This window comes from Bombina bombina, chromosome 6, assembly GCF_027579735.1.
Source record: "Bombina bombina isolate aBomBom1 chromosome 6, aBomBom1.pri, whole genome shotgun sequence".
Lineage (NCBI taxonomy): Eukaryota > Metazoa > Chordata > Amphibia > Anura > Bombinatoridae > Bombina > Bombina bombina.
The window spans coordinates 352,721,549-352,738,615 of NC_069504.1; the positions used below are offsets into that span (position 1 = coordinate 352,721,549).

At 38.3% G+C, this 17,067-nt stretch overlaps 1 protein-coding gene across 2 annotated transcripts in view; it reads right to left on the bottom strand.

The window, feature by feature from the left end:
- Window positions 1–464: 464 nt before the first annotated feature.
- Window positions 465–17,067, bottom strand: part of LOC128665069 (oocyte-specific histone RNA stem-loop-binding protein 2) — a 54,335-nt gene continuing 37,732 nt past the window's right edge. For both annotated transcript variants that reach the window (XM_053719821.1, XM_053719820.1), the window contains 2 exons: window positions 1,622–1,709; window positions 465–901 (listed from right to left, as the gene is read on the bottom strand). In XM_053719821.1, coding sequence (XP_053575796.1) covers window positions 788–901; window positions 1,622–1,709 — 202 coding nt within the window. In that variant the 3' untranslated portion in view covers window positions 465–787. The remainder of the gene's footprint in view (window positions 902–1,621; window positions 1,710–17,067) is intronic.

Consider the following 17,067-nt stretch of genomic DNA (forward strand, 5'->3'; position numbering starts at 1 on the left):
AATTTACACAAATGGATTGCCCTTGTTTATGTAAATGAAAAAGGTCTCCAAGTACTTTCCCTGTGTATATAAGTGGTTTAAACTTGACTGGTTCATTATTTTGACTAATAGGTTGCTAAGTTAATCATTTTAACACATTCAGTACCGAGTTATAAATATTGCCTGTATGTTGTATGATAAAAACTCCACATCAAATAGAAAGCACTTAACCGAGTAGCATGTGCGCCCTCTGCTGCAATACTAGTGTATTGCATCCACTAACTCCTGAAGCTTGGCTATGCCAAGGGTATCGTTTACATTTGTATTTACTGGATCAAGTCTATTACATTTCTTGTTTAAAGAAATTGGCAACGAGTTGGTAAACTAAGTCTGAATGTAGTACAAGATGTGTATATACCAAGAAGGAGAAAACTCAGGTGTTGTGTATCAAGGCAGCAAGTCGAACAAAAACCACAGTAAATATGTTAATTAAGATTAATTTATAATAGAACATTTTTTTGTTTACAGATCAAAAGGAACAGGAAGGTTCAAAAATATTGGGGAAGCAGATCTACATAATGTAATATATGAAAAGCATTAGCATAAATCATGCTCCATACAGTAAGGGTCAAATAAGTTAAATTAGGTACACTGGGTGCCAATATTTTAAAGAAGGCACAAAGAGGTCAAGCTTGCCTCTACTTGTCCATGGAGGTACAAAGTGGAAAATGGTGTACGGCCGCTGTAGCATGTCAGGTGGCATCAGTTGCAGATTAGGTATTTTCAAACAGTTCAGATCTATAGCACTTCATAACCCTAGCCATGGTTGATAACTGCCCTCGCTTTGACCAGGAAACTGTAACCAGTTGAAGGAATTCTGACTTGAATCTTGAAAATAGTCCATATCATATAGGTTGGGAATCTGCAGGGATTAATATTGTTCTTTAGTATTTTTTTTTTTTTTAAAAGAGGAACACTCAAATGAGACAAGTTCAATGGTGGAAAAAAACATTACATGTATATTTCCAAATGTGGCCATTCATAAGCATCCAAGCATGTAGAAACTCTGCCGCCGCCCCCCCCCCCCTTGTCTTATAGGGACAGTCAACACCAGATTTTTTGTTTTTTAAAAAGATAGATAATGCCTTAATTACCAATTCCCCAGTTTTGCATAACCAACAGTTATAATTATACATGTTTTACCTCTAATTACCTTGTATCTAAGCCTCAGCAGACTGCCCCCTTATTTCAGTTCTTTTGACAGACTTGCAGTTTAGCCAATCAGAGCCGTCTCCATGGTAAATTAATGTGCATGAGCTCAATTTTATCTATATGAAACACATGAACAAATGCCCTCTAGTGGTGAAAAACTATCAAAATGCATTTAGATTAGAGGCGGCCTTCAAGGTCTAAGAAATTAGCATATGAACCTCCTAGGTTTAGCTTTCAACTAACACCAAGAGAACAAAGCAAAATTGGTGATAGTTTTTTTAAAATTACATGCCCTATCTGAAACATGAAAGATTTTTTTGGACTTGACTGTCCCTTTAAGTAAATAAATTCAACTGTTTCAGTACAAACTTTGCTTATGACTTCTCAGGCATCAGCTTGGCCTAACTTAGCAAAAACAAGCCAGTAATACCTGCAGACCAGCAAGATCAACCAAGTGCCCCCGGTCCTTTATCCAGGATTCCAGAAGCCCCTCTGTTGAATCATATGCCATTTCATTCCTGAAGACAAAAACAAAAGGTGTGCTCTGGTTAAACAAACAAAACATGCATTTGCACATAAAGCTTTGGGAACTTAACATATGTTAAATACATTTTAAGTGTTAAATTAGCAAACAGGCATATTTGAGCTTTTTACATTTATGCTTCTTTAACTATATACTGCTCTCAAATTGTAATAGTTCATTTTTGACAACTCTCTTCAAGCGTAAGTTTGAATCAAAAGATAATTTCAGGAGCCACCCAGCCTGTTAATATGTACTTAATGTATCAGTGGCTGCAGCAGCTGTTCTATCATAAAAACAGTAGTTGGTCCAAAGTTCAAATAATACTCTCTAAAAAGTACTAACGAGAAAAAACAAACAAAAAAACGCTTTATAAAAACAAAAAAAGTAGTCTACTCCAGACTTTGTTTATTTCAGTTTTTGACAGTCTTGCATTTTAGCCAATCAGTGCGTATAAATAACTCCACCAGAGTGAGAACAATGTTATCTATATAGCACACAAACTAGCGCTGTCTAACTGTGAAAAACTGTCAAAATGCCCTGATATAAGAGGCGGCATTCAAGGGTTTAGAAATTAGAATTTGAGCCTACCCTAGGTTTAGCTTTGAACAAAATATCAAGACAACAAAGCAAATTTGATAAAAGTAAATTGGAAAGTTGTTTAAAATTGCATGCCCTATATGAATCATGAAAGTTTAATGTTGGCTAGACTGTCCATTTAATTAAAGTAGCTTAAACAAATTATACATCACTAGTTCCAAACCTGGTGTTAAGTATTCCATCAAAAGATTGTTGGCATTTCAGAGCTGGATTGAATTTACATTTATTCCAAATGACACTACATAATTCTCTGTAGAGGGTAAGGTACAATCAATCTAAAACCCTGCATTATTTGTGGGCATACATAATACAGAAAGTTAATTTACACTCATTTATGCATTTACAAAATGCACAATACAAGGTTTTATAGATTAAGAGTGTCTTGGTAAGGTAAAAAAGTGCATTTTTCTCTTCCTTTCACATGATCAGTACAATCTTTTTTTTTGTTTTAGGAACCCCTTAAAAGCTAAGCAGAGATGTGTTTTTTTCAAATGTGGCCTCAAACCCCTATATATTGTGTGTGTGGGGGGTGATAGAGGCTAGCCAAAACTTCTATCACCACAATCAGGTGATTGCTACAGGCAGTTTTAAATGTAGGTTCAGTTTCTTCTTACATGTTCCCCATTAAGAGCCAAGACCAGAGTCACCAAGCAGACAGGGGTAGACCATTATGGCAGAAAATGTAAAAATAAATTAATTGGATACCATAAAACTGTACAAAATTCTGATCTCAGATAAGTATCAGCACTCACTTTGTCAAGTGTTTGTATGGGTAGCCCTAAAACTTGGGGGGGGGGGAGTGCTTGCATAAATAGTCAACCTTTTTGTACTAACACAAAATATAGGATACCTCAACATTCATATTAACACCTCGAAATGAGAAGAATATGGCTCTAAAACAGTAAATTCAGCTGATGGCTGCTGTCTGGTTATTCTTATTACATAATAGATATAGGGGGGAAAAATAAAACTCTTGGAATGGTGAATATCCCCACTTTCAAAATTAGGTTTTTTTATGACATTTCTATACTAAAAAAGATTAGGGGCTAAATAGCTGCTACACTATGCAGAACTAAACATACTGGAGGTTATTGGCAATATGACAACCAGCTGAAGAAAGCCAGGACCACTACTTAAAAAAGGTCACTAAATGAGTTGGTTGTCATATTGCCAATAACCTCCCAGTATGTTTTGTTCTGCATAGTGTAACAAATATTTAGCCGCTGATCTTTTTAGAATAGAAATGTCATAAAACCCCTTATTTTGAAAGTGGGGATATCTACCATTCTAAGAAAGGGTTTCATTTTGCGGAGCATCATAAAAAAATTAGGCACAAAACCTCTGGAGGGCCAAGTTTGAGGAAGTCTGATCTAGAAGTATCAAGCGTGAAAAAAAACGACTTCTACCAGGGATATGCTACGGTCAGGAGAACATCTGCTTGCCTCGTTTCATCTGAATAAGGAAGCAGAGCTAATAAGTGAGCCTGAAACCCTAAGCCTAAATTCCCTACCATCAAGGGCAAAAACCCAAGGATAAAAATTACTATTGCAGCAGAATTCCTTAAAGTATGTCCTTAATCATTCTTGTTCAAAACAGTTTTATATCTTATGGATGTACAGCTTTCAGGTTAAATGCAGCTGCAATAGTGATTGCAGGGCCCTGCAGCTATGAAACCAATAGTGTTGGATGCTATTGTTATTAGTGATAAAAGCCTTAAGATCCACACATCGTAAACAAGACCCCTGGAAACCAAGTTATTTTTAAAGTGTTGGTAGACGCAACACCCGCAACTTCAAGGGAAAATAAACCTTGGAAAAACCATTTGTTAATATAGCCTGCAAAAGTCTATAAGCATGAAAAAACATTGGTTACCTAGGGGTCTAAATGCTGTGACAGAAATGTAATCAAATAACCGATACCCGCCTCATGGGAAATTAATACAAGGAGCATGAACAGTCTTCCTTGGTTTGGGAGTACTAAAAGATTTTACAAATACAATTTAAAAGTAATTCAACAAATTTGAAAATTTATGAAATTATGTTCATTACCAAAGAATGGCCCTTTGGCATATTCTTCCTATATTAAATAAGAGATTTGCCCTATAATATCCTTAAAGGAATTGTATTTACCTCAGACAACCAATACAACATGCTTTGTAGTTCTTATCTGATACCCAAGATCTACACCCACTGCTTTACAGTTTTTGTTTGCATCTTTAAAGGGACAGTATACTGTAAAATAGTTTTTCCCTTAATGTGTTTACAATTGCTTTTTTTACCAACTGCAGAGTAAAAAATGTATGAAAATTAGCTTTTTAAGGTTTATTTCTGTATATTAAAGCTCTGATTTTGTGTTTTGAAGCCACAACCTAATAAAATGGGTTGAACTTGTAGGTATAATCAGATCTCATTACTGTATCACATTGTGCACATATACCTGCTTCTTTATCTTATATCTGTCCTTAAAACAATCACCAATACTTTGAGAGAACAATGGAAAATCAACATTTTACTACCTTATCTCTGCTTTATCACACTGGGAGTGTAATTTCTTCTGCTGGCTGTGTTTACAAAGCTTATCTATAGCTGGTACGCGCGGCCACAAACTTTCAGAATAGGTGGGGATACCACATGCTAAATTAACAATTTCAAATGCCAATATAAGGGTAAAGGAGCTACTTGTAAACAATTTAATACACTCCAGCAGGTAAAGTGGATCATTGGGAACAAATTAAAGGGGAGAAAATTTTTGAGTAAACTGTCCCTTTAAGGTAACTTTAAATAATCTAATTGTACTGGTGTTTTATTTGTATTTGTTATAATTTCTTCTAAGAAATTTTTTTTAAACAAAATGTTATGCTAAATGATCACTAGTAATACTGGAATAAAGACTCATATGCAGTGTACACTACTCATACACTATTGATAAAGCATGTTTTAAATTTTTATAATATTACACTCATTCTAGTTTTTGAGTTTTAGCATTAACGGCTGGGAGCAGAATCTGGTCACCTATTGTTGCTACATTTATTTTTTGTTTGGAAAGGTATAGAAAACAAAATTATGCTTACCTGAATTTCATTTCCATGTACCAGGAGAGTCCACGGCTTCAGTCATTACTTGTGGGAAATACAGAACCTGGCCACCAGGAGGAGGCAAAGACACCCCAGCCAAAGGCTTAAATACCTCCCCCACTCCCCTCATCCCCCAGTCATTCTGCCGAGGGAACAAGGAACAGTAGGAGAAAGGGTATAAATTGTGCCAGAAGAAAAACAAAAGAAATTTAGGTCCGCCCAACAGAACTGGGTGGGAGCCGTGGACTCTCCTCGTACAGATGGAAATGAAATTATCAGGTAAGCATAATTTATGTTTTCTACCTTAATACGAGGAGAGTCCACGGCTTTATTCATTACTTGTGGGAAATACCCAAGCTCTAGAGGACACTGAAAGAAAACGGGAGGGAAAAAAAAAAAAAAAAGAGGCGGACCCTAGTCAGAGCACCACAGACTGCAAAACCTCTCTCCCAAAAGCTTCTTCAGCAGAAGCAAAAACGTAAAAATTTGTAAAACTTTAAAACAGTACATGAGGACCAGCCTTACAAATCTGCTCCATAGAGGCCTCATTCTGGAAGGCCCAAGAAGAAGCCACAGCTCTAGTTGAATGAGCAGTAATCCTCTGAGGAGGCTTATGTCCCGCAGTCTCATAAGCCAAGCGAATCATGCTCTTCAGCCAAAAAAGTAGGGAAGTGGAAGAAGCCTTCTGCCCTTTGCGCTTCCCCGAATAGACTACAAAGCTGAAGTCTGTCTGAAATCCTTCATAGCCTGAAGATAAAACTTCAAAGCTCAAACCACATCCAAGTTATGACGTAACCGTTCCTTTGAAGAAGGGTTAGGACAAAAAGGAAGGAACTACAATCTCCTGATTAATGTTGCGATCAGACAACCTTAGGGAGAAATCCCAACCTATTGCGAAGGACAGCCTTATCCGCATGAAGCCGTGATTGGAGGATAACCGGTCCATTTCTGACATCAGAAATGGCTTGCAACGACTGGAGGAAGCTGGAGCTGCTGTCAAGTTTAAAAGGTAAGTATTTCTTCACAACAAGTGAAATGTAAATTGATGAATTAAAGTGCCCCTGTTTTTAATCAAATTTTTAAAAACCGGGCACTTTAGCATCAAAATTTACATTGACTTTAAAGGGAACCACAACACCTGCTTCAAATGTTCTAAACTAACTTGTTGTAATTGTGCAAAATAAAGTATCAATTATTTATGCTGTTTTTTCATATTTTCATTATGTTGTAGAAAAACAGCTTTATAATTTAAAGTTTAATCAGCAGCCTAGCACTTGCTAGGTTTGCTGCCATATTGTAACGCACGTCTTCAACATTAGTAGGTCTCGTGACTCACACGGCACCTTCTATTCCTAACACTGAGGAAGCAGAGTGAGGACTGCAGTTTCTGAGAACGGCTTCAGGCACTGCTATATTTATAACTAGCAAGAGCAGGGAAGGAAGCAGAGAGGGGGAGGGAGACTCAGGGCTCCTGAGACTAAGTAACGTAGATAAATGCAGAAGTATCTGGTTACAATTATAACTGCAGCAGAAGTTTGCATTCTGTCTCCGGAGCTTTTCTTCCCCTGTGCATTCCTCTCCCACTTCCGTCCCTGCTCTTGGTATTTATGATTATAGCAGTGACTGAAGCCGTTCTTAGAAGACACTGCAGTGATCCCTCTGCTTCCTCAGCGTTAGTAATAGAAAAAGGTGCCGTTTTAGTCACATGACCCACTGAGGTGCAAAGTACTTCGCAATATGGCAGCAGACATAGCAGATTGTAGGCTGCAGATCATCAAAATTGTAAAGCTGTTTTCTGCAACAGAATGCAGTAAGATGAAGACTGCATGCAGAATTGTAGTTTGTTTTGCATAATCATAGAAAGTTAGTTAAAAACTTTTCAAGCAGGTGGTGTTTCCCTTTAACAGCTTTGCTGCTCTTTGCCGCCTCCTGCTGGTCAGGAGTGAAATTCCCAATAGTAATAAGAGATGATCAGTGGACTCACCGTGTCATTAGAAAGAAAGAACCTTTCCCTTAAATGGAAGGGAAAGTAATCTAGATTTGGACGTCATGTCAGCAGACTAGTTCAACCACAGGGCCCTCCGTGCCAGAACAGAAAAGCCTGATGTCTTGGCATTCAAGCAAATAATCTGAATATTTGCATCAAAGAAACTTATTAGCTACCCTCAGGGCCTTAATTCTTTCCTGTATCTCATCGAGGGGAGTCTCCACCTCGATCATCTATGGGACAGTCACACCAATAGGTAGCGTCTCCAGCCACTGCAGCGACCGCTGCTGCAGGCTGAAATACGAAACCTGTGTGCTGAAACATCTTTCTTAACAGGGTCTCTAATTTCTTATCCATGAGTTCCTTAAACAATTAACTATCCTTGAGTGGGATAGCGGTGTGCTCAGCGAGCATGCAGATAGCTCCATCCACCTTAGGGACAGAAACCCAAAATTCTAGTTGAGAATCAGGAACCGGGAACAATTTCTTAAACGAAGGGGAGAAAGATTAACCAAGTCTTTCCCATTCATTCTTTATAATTTTTTTTTTTTTTAACTTTTCAAATAAACTTTATTTATGAAAGAAAAAACACACATGTGTCATGTCATCATTTCAAAAAATAACCACCAATACATACACATTCCATGGACCCATTGCGATTGGAAACAGTGGCTAATCTAGATTAGTACCATCCTAGGTCCATATGTTACATAGTTCTTCTTGTCCCTAATAGTAGTATAAGGAAATAAAGGTTTGCTCCAAACATAAACATTAGGTTTACCTTATTATACATCAGCATATTTACATATTTAAAATTTCGCAACATAGTAGATATCAAGAAAAACCAGACACCTTTCAGCGTTTCACGAGTGTGTGCCCTGGGGCTATTAATCAGCTGGGATAGCCTCGAGGTTGGTATGTGAGGGTAGAGGGTGAGGAGTGGGGTCTGTCAGAGAATGGAGGTATACTTCCCAAATAAAACTAATGTCTTTAAAGTCACCCACCCTATTCGTTCTAGTATAGTGGTATTGCTCTAAGTTTAAAGCTACCGTAACTGTCTCTCCAAAACTGTACTGTTGGTAGTGTGAGTTTTTTCCAATTGTATGGAATAACATAATTTATGTAAGAACTTACCTGATAAATTCATTTCTTTCATATTAGCAAGAGTCCATGAGCTAGTGACGTATGGGATATACATTCCTACCAGGAGGGGCAAAGTTTCCCAAACCTCAAAATGCCTATAAATACACCCCTCACCACACCCACAATTCAGTTTAACGAATATCCAAGAAGTGGGGTGATAAAAAAGTGCGAAAGCATATAAAATAAGGAATTGGAATAATTGTGCTTTATACAAAATCATAACCACCACAAAAAAAGGGCGGGCCTCATGGACTCTTGCTAATATGAAAGAAATGAATTTATCAGGTAAGTTCTTACATAAATTATGTTTTCTTTCATGTAATTAGCAAGAGTCCATGAGCTAGTGACGTATGGGATAATGACTACCCAAGATGTGGATCTTTCCACACAAGAGTCACTAGAGAGGGAGGGATAAAATAAAGACAGCCAATTCCTGCTGAAAATAATCCACACCCAAAATAAAGTTTAACGAAAAACATAAGCAGAAGATTCAAACTGAAACCGCTGCCTGAAGTACTTTTCTACCAAAAACTGCTTCAGAAGAAGAAAATACATCAAAATGGTAGAATTTAGTAAAAGTATGCAAAGAGGACCAAGTTGCTGCTTTGCAGATCTGGTCAACCGAAGCTTCATTCCTAAACGCCCAGGAAGTAGATACTGACCTAGTAGAATGAGCTGTAATTCTCTGAGGCGGAATTTTACCCGACTCAACATAGGCAAGATGAATTAAAGATTTCAACCAAGATGCCAAAGAAATGGCAGAAGCTTTCTTGCCTTTTCTAGAACCGGAAAAGATAACAAATAGACTAGAAGTCTTACGGAAAGATTTCGTAGCTTCAACATAATATTTCAAAGCTCTAACATCCAAAGAATGCAACGATTTCTCCTTAGAATTCTTAGGATTAGGACATAATGAAGGAACCACAATTTCTCTACTAATGTTGTTGGAATTCACAACTTTAGGTAAAAATTCAAAAGAAGTTCGCAACACCGCCTTATCCTGATGAAAAATCAGAAAAGGAGACTCACAAGAAAGAGCAGATAATTCAGAAACTCTTCTGGCAGAAGAGATGGCCAAAAGGAACAAAACTTTCCAAGAAAGTAATTTAATGTCCAATGAATGCATAGGTTCAAACTGAGGAGCTTGAAGAGCTCCCAGAACCAAATTCAAACTCCAAGGAGGAGAAATTGACTTAATGACAGGTTTTATACGAACCAAAGCTTGTACAAAACAATGAATATCAGGAAGAATAGCAATCTTTCTGTGAAAAAGAACAGAAAGAGCAGAGATTTGTCCTTTCAAAGAACTTGCGGACAAACCCTTATCTAAACCATCCTGAAGAAACTGTAAAATTCTCGGTATTCTAAAAGAATGCCAAGAAAAATTATGAGAAAGACACCAAGAAATATAAGTCTTCCAGACTATAATATATCTCTCGAGATACAGATTTACGGGCCTGTAACATAGTATTAATCACAGAGTCAGAGAAACCTCTTTGACCAAGAATCAAGCGTTCAATCTCCATACCTTTAAATTTAAGGATTTCAGATCCTGATGGAAAAAAGGACCTTGTGACAGAAGGTCTGGTCTTAACGGAAGAATCCACGGTTGGCAAGAGGCCATCCGGACAAGATCCGCATACCAAAACCTGTGAGGCCATGCTGGAGCTACCAGCAGAACAAACGAGCATTCCTTCAGAATCTTGGAGATCACTCTTGGAAGAAGAACTAGAGGCGGAAAGATATAGGCAGGATGATACTTCCAAGGAAGTGATAATGCATCCACTGCCTCCGCCTGAGGATCCCGGGATCTGGACAGATACCTGGGAAGTTTCTTGTTTAGATGGGACGCCATCAGATCTATTTCTGGAAGTTCCCACATTTGAACAATCTGAAGAAATACCTCTGGGTGAAGAGACCATTCGCCCGGATGCAACGTTTGGCGACTGAGATAATCCGCTTCCCAATTGTCTACACCTGGGATATGAAACGCAGAGATTAGACAGGAGCTGGATTCCGCCCAAACCAAAATTCGAGATCCTTCTTTCATAGCCAGAGGACTGTGAGTCCCTCCTTGATGATTGATGTATGCCACAGTTGTGACATTGTCTGTCTGAAAACAAATGAACGATTCTCTCTTCAGAAGAGGCCAAAACTGAAGAGCTCTGAAAATTGCACGGAGTTCCAAGATATTGATAGGTAATCTCACCTCCTGAGATTCCCAAACTCCTTGTGCCGTCAGAGATCCCCACACAGCTCCCCAACCCGAGAGACTTGCATCTGTTGAAATTACAGTCCAGGTCGGAAGCACAAAAGAAGCCCCCTGAATTAAACGATGGTGATCTGTCCACCATGTTAGAGAGTGCCGAACAATCGGTTTTAAAGATATTGTTTGAGATATCTTCGTGTAATCCTTGCACCATTGCTTCAGCATACAGAGCTGAAGAGGTCGCATGTGAAAACGAGCAAAGGGGATCGCGTCCGATGCAGCAGTCATAAGACCTAGAATTTCCATGCATAAGGCTACCGAAGGGAATGATTGTGACTGAAGGTTTCGACAAGCTGCAATCAATTTTAGACGTCTCTTGTCTGTTAAAGACAGAGTCATGGACACTGAATCCATCTGGAAACCCAGAAAGGTTACCCTTGTCTGAGGAATCAAAGAACTTTTTGGTAAATTGATCCTCCAACCATGATCTTGAAGAAACAACACAAGTCGATTCGTATGAGATTCTGCTAAATGTAAAGACTGAGCAAGTACCAAGGTATCGTCCAAATAAGGAAATACCACAATACCCTGTTCTCTGATTACAGACAGAAGGGCACGGAGAACCTTTGTAAAAATTCTTGGAGCTGTAGCTAGGCCAAACGGCAGAGCCACAAACTGGTAATGCTTGTCCAGAAAAGAGAATCTCAGGAACTGAAAATGATCTGGATGAATCGGAATATGCAGATATGCATCCTGTAAATCTATTGTGGACATATAATTCCCTTGCTGAACAAAAGGCAAGATAGTCCTTACAGTTACCATTTTGAACGTTGGTATCCTTACATAACGATTCAATATTTTTAGATCCAGAACTGGTCTGAAGGAATTCTCCTTCTTTGGTACAATGAAGAGATTTGAATAAAACCCCATCCCCTGTTCCTGAACTGGAACTGGCATAATTACTCCAGTCAACTCTAGATCTGAAACACATTTCAGAAATGCTTGAGCTTTTACTGGATTTACTGGGACACGGGAAAGAAAAAATCTCTTTGCAGGAGGTCTTATCTTGAAACCAATTCTGTACCCTTCTGAAACAATGTTCTGAATCCAAAGATTGTGAACAGAATTGATCCAAATTTCTTTGAAAAAACGTAACCTGCCCCCTACCAGCTGAGCTGGAATGAGGGCCGCACCTTCATGTGGACTTAGAAGCAGGCTTTGCCTTTCTAGCTGGCTTGGATTTATTCCAGACTGGAGATGGTTTGCAAACTGAAACTGCTCCTGAGGATGAAGGATCAGGCTTTTGTTCTTTGTTGAAACGAAAGGAACGAAAACGATTATTAGCTCTGCTTTTACCTTTAGATTTTTTATCCTGTGGTAAAAAAGTTCCTTTCCCACCAGTAACAGTTGAAATGATGGAATCCAACTGAGAACCAAATAATTTGTTACCCTGGAAAGAAATAGAAAGTAAAGTTGATTTAGAAGCCATATCAGCATTCCAAGTTTTAAGCCATAAAGCTCTTCTAGCTAAAATAGCTAGAGACATAAACCTGACATCAACTCTGATAATATCAAAAATGCCATCACAGATAAAATTATTAGCATGCTGAAGAATAATAATGTCATGAGAATCACGATGTGTTACTTGTTGCGCTAAAGTTTCCAACCAAAAAGTTGAAGCTGCAGCAACATCAGCCAAAGATATAGCAGGTCTAAGAAGATTACCTGAACACAGATAAGCTTTTCTTAGAAAGGACTCAATTTTCCTATCTAGAGGATCCTTAAACGAAGTACCATCTGACGTAGGAATAGTAGTACGTTTAGCAAGGGTAGAAATAGCCCCATCGACTTTAGGGATTTTGTCCCAAAATTCTAATCTGTCAGACGGCACAGGATATAAATGCTTAAAACGTTTAGAAGGAGTAAATGAATTACCCAATTTATCCCATTCTTTGGAAATTACTGCAGAAATAGCATTAGGAACAGGAAAAACTTCTGGAATAACCACAGGAGCTTTAAATACCTTATCTAAACGTTTAGAATTAGTATCAAGAGGACCAGAATCCTCTATTTCTAAAGCAATTAGAACTTCTTTAAGTAAAGAACGAATAAATTCCATTTTAAATAAATATGAAGATTTATCAGCATCAACCTCTGAGACAGAATCCTCTGAACCAGAGGAATCATCAGAATCAGAATGATGATGTTCATTTAAAAATTCATCTGTAGGGAGAGAAGTTTTAAAAGATTTTTTACGTTTACTAGAAGGAGAAATAACAGACATAGCCTTCTTTATGGATTCGGAAACAAAATCTCTTATATTATCAGGAACATTCTGCACCTTAGATGTTGAGGGAACTGCAACAGGCAATGGTACTTTACTAAAGGAAATATTATCTGCTTTAACAAGTTTGTCATGACAATCAATACAAACAGCTGGAGAAATAGCTACCAAAAGTTTACAGCAGATACACTTAGCTTTGGTAGATTCAGCACTTGACAGCGATTTTCCTGTAGTATCTTCTGGCTCAGATGCAACGTGAGACATCTTGCAATATGTAAGAGAAAAAACAACATATAAAGCAAAATTGATCAAATTCCTTAATTGACAGTTTCAGGAATGGGAAAAAATGCCAAAGAACAAGCTTCTAGCAACCAGAAGCAATAAAAAATGAGACTTAAATAATGTGGAGACAAAAGCGACGCCCATATTTTTTCGCGCCAAATAAGACGCCCACATTATTTGGCGCCTAAATGCTTTTTGGCGCCAAAAATGACGCCACATCCGGAACGCCGACATTTTTGGCGCGAAATAACGTCAAAGAATGACGGAAATAGAATTTTTGCGCCAAAAAAGTCTGCGCCAAGAATGACGCAATAAAATGAAGCATTTTCAGCCCCCGCGAGCCTAACAGCCCACAGGGAAAAAGTCAAATTTTAAGGTAAGAAAAAATGGTCAAATCAAAATGCATTATCCCAAATATGAAACTGACTGTCTGAAAATAAGGAAAGTTGAACATTCTGAGTCAAGGCAAATAAATGTTTGAATACATATATTTAGAACTTTATAAACAAAGTGCCCAACCATAGCTTGGAGTGTCACAGAAAATAAGACTTACTTACCCCAGGACACTCATCTACATATAGCAGATAGCCAAACCAGTACTGAAACGAGAATCAGCAGAGGTAATGGTATATATAAGAGTATATCGTCGATCTGAAAAGGGAGGTAAGAGATGAATCTCTACGACCGATAACAGAGAACCTATGAAATAGACCCCGTAGAAGGAGATCACTGCATTCAAATAGGCAATACTCTCCTCACATCCCTCTGACATTCACTGCACGCTGAGAGGAAAACCGGGCTCCAACTTGCTGCGGAGCGCATATCAACGTAGAATCTAGCACAAACTTACTTCACCACCTCCATCGGAGGCAAAGTTTGTAAAACTGAATTGTGGGTGTGGTGAGGGGTGTATTTATAGGCATTTTGAGGTTTGGGAAACTTTGCCCCTCCTGGTAGGAATGTATATCCCATACGTCACTAGCTCATGGACTCTTGCTAATTACATGAAAGAAATATCTTTTAGCCGTGTTTATCATAATTGTCAATAATTTGAGCCTATAAAGACAACTTATTTTAGGGTGCACATTGAACAAGAGCGTCCATGGCGTATGAGGAATTGGGGAGCCCAGAACTATCTTAATTTCCTTACCAATATCACGCCAGTATTGCTGTACAATAGGGCACGCCCACCATATATGTGCAAAAGTGCCTCTATCCTCACATCCTCTCCAACATTTAGTATCTGAATCGGGAAACATTTTTCCTAGTTTGTCTGGCGTGTAGTGCCATCTGCACAGCAGTTTGATATTCATTTCTGTTACCTGTAGTGATGATGTTGAGGAGCTCATCTGTCTATATACTATGTCCCACGTCTTAAGTGGTATATGGTCATTCAGTTCAGATTCCCATTTTGCAACATAAGTTGGTGGTTGTGTGGTCTGGTGTGAAAGAAGTAGTTTATATGATATAGATAAAGTACCTTTATTAGGTAGTAGTGTAAAACACGTGTTCAAAGGGTGTCAGGGGTCGAGAGATATCCCTCTTATTTAAGTGCCTTTGATAGCCATGTGACATCTGGTGGAATATCAACCAGTTATTGTGATCAAGACCTAGGATTTCTAAAACCTCTTGCTTAGTTTTAAGTCTGCCATTTTGTAATATTTTGTGCCAAGGCAAGGCGTGGTGTATTGTTAAAGTGTGTAAGTCCTGTTTGTGGAATTGATTAAGGGCTTTAATATCATGAGATATTGGGGTCAAGGGAGAGTAGAGAGATGAGATTGATTTATGTGATCGTAAAATTTTGCGCCATGTCTTAAATGTTTCTTGAACTGTCAGGAGGCCATCGAGTTGAATATTTTTAACACTGGCCCCCTAATTGAATGTCTTCACAGATGCTAGTTTCTAGGGATACCCATTCCTTGTGTGCTGTGTGTTTACACCAATCCACAATTCTGGACATATGAGTTGCATATCTGTATAACTGGAGGTGTGGTGCCCCCACTCCGCCATGTAACTTATTTCAGTATAAAGTCTGGGTAGCAAGGTGTGGCCTTTTATTGTTCCATATAAAGGAGTTTATTTTTTGTAACTGGTCGATTGTTTTGTCAGGAATACTAATAGGAATTGTTTGAAGAATGTACAGGATTTTTGGTAGGATAATCATTTTAATGGATTAGATCCTGCCTAACCATGATAGGGGTTTGTGTTTCCAGGAGGCCAATGTGGACATGATATGTGTTTTAAGAGGTTCAAAGTTTAGAGGGGTTATTTTATGTAAATCGGGGGCTATGTAAATACCCAGGTATTTAAGTGTCACTGATTGTTGCTTGAATTGGTGCTGTGTGAGAAGGTGTAATTCTTGTTGTGGAGTACCTAAATTGATAAACTCCGACTTGAGTAGTTAACGCGAAAAAAATGACATTTTTCCAAATTCATCTAATGTGCACATAAGTGCAGGAACAGAGTTTTGTAAGTTTGTTAATGTTAATATGACGTCTGCATATAAAGAGGTCTTGTATTCAGATTGGTTTACAGTTATGCCTCTAATGTCAGTGTTGTGTCTGATATATGTGGCCAGGACTTCTATTGCTAAAATGTGGGGGATAAGGGGCAGCCTTGCCTGGTTCCATTACTGATTTGAAATGGCTCTGATAAGGAGTCATTTATTCTAATTTTGGCCGTGGGGGTATTGTATAAGGCAAAAATTTTACCAAGGAATTTATTAAATCCGAAGCCTAATAATGTCTGAGGAAGGACCAGCTCAGACGGTAAAATGCTTTTTCAGCGTCCATAGAAAGGACTACTGAAGGGATTTGATGGGTGCTTGCAAATTCTATAAGGTTAATAATTTCGTGGTGCTATCTCTGGCTTCTGTTTGGGGTAAATCCTACTTGATTAAGGTGAATTAAATCTGGGAGTACTCTAGAGGGGTTGCGAGGATTTTAGCATATAGCTTGACGTCTACGTTCAATAAGGAAATAGGCCGGAAATTTGAAGGGGTTGTAGCTGGTCTGCCTGGTTTAGCAAAACCACATGTGCTTCTAACATTGAGGGTGGGAACTTAGCCCCTTGGCTGATTTCATTAAAAATTGTAGCTAGGTGTGGAATTAGACTGTCTTGAAAGATTTTATAATATTTCGTAGAGAACCCATCTGGGCCCGTTTGTATTGCCTTTTTAATTTCTGCGGTAGTGAAGGGAGAGTTTAGCTGCTCTAATTGCACTTTCGTCAGCGTAGGTAAGGGGCAATTTCTAATATACTTTTGTAGCAGGGGAGAGGTTGTATAGGTCCGAATAATAAGAGTGAAATGCCTGAAGGATTTTTGGAGTTGTGTCAATGGTGATGTATTAGGAGGTTTTAATTCATAAATATGTGACTTAAGTTTCCTTTTTTTTAGTGCTCTTGCTAGGTACTTGCCCTCCCTATTCTCATAGTGAAAAAAACTTTTCGTTTTATGTGAAAGATCACGATATTCTATTTGTAGAAAGTCATCTAGAGCTTGCCTAGTTCTCTTTATATCAAGCCAAATGCTCTCATCTAGAGGGGAATGTTTATGTAAGTATTCTAGGTCAGCAAGTTTAGTGGTAAGTTCGTCATACCCTTAAAGTTTGTCTTGTTTGGGCCCTTATTTTAATCAATTCTCCTCTGAGTAAGCACTTGTGTGCCTCCCATACTGCAAACTGATTAGAAGTGGAAGGGATATTTATTTGGAAATACTCCTGTATTACCTTGTTTAACTTATCGGTGGTCTCTACCTTGCTGAGCAAAGAATCATCCAA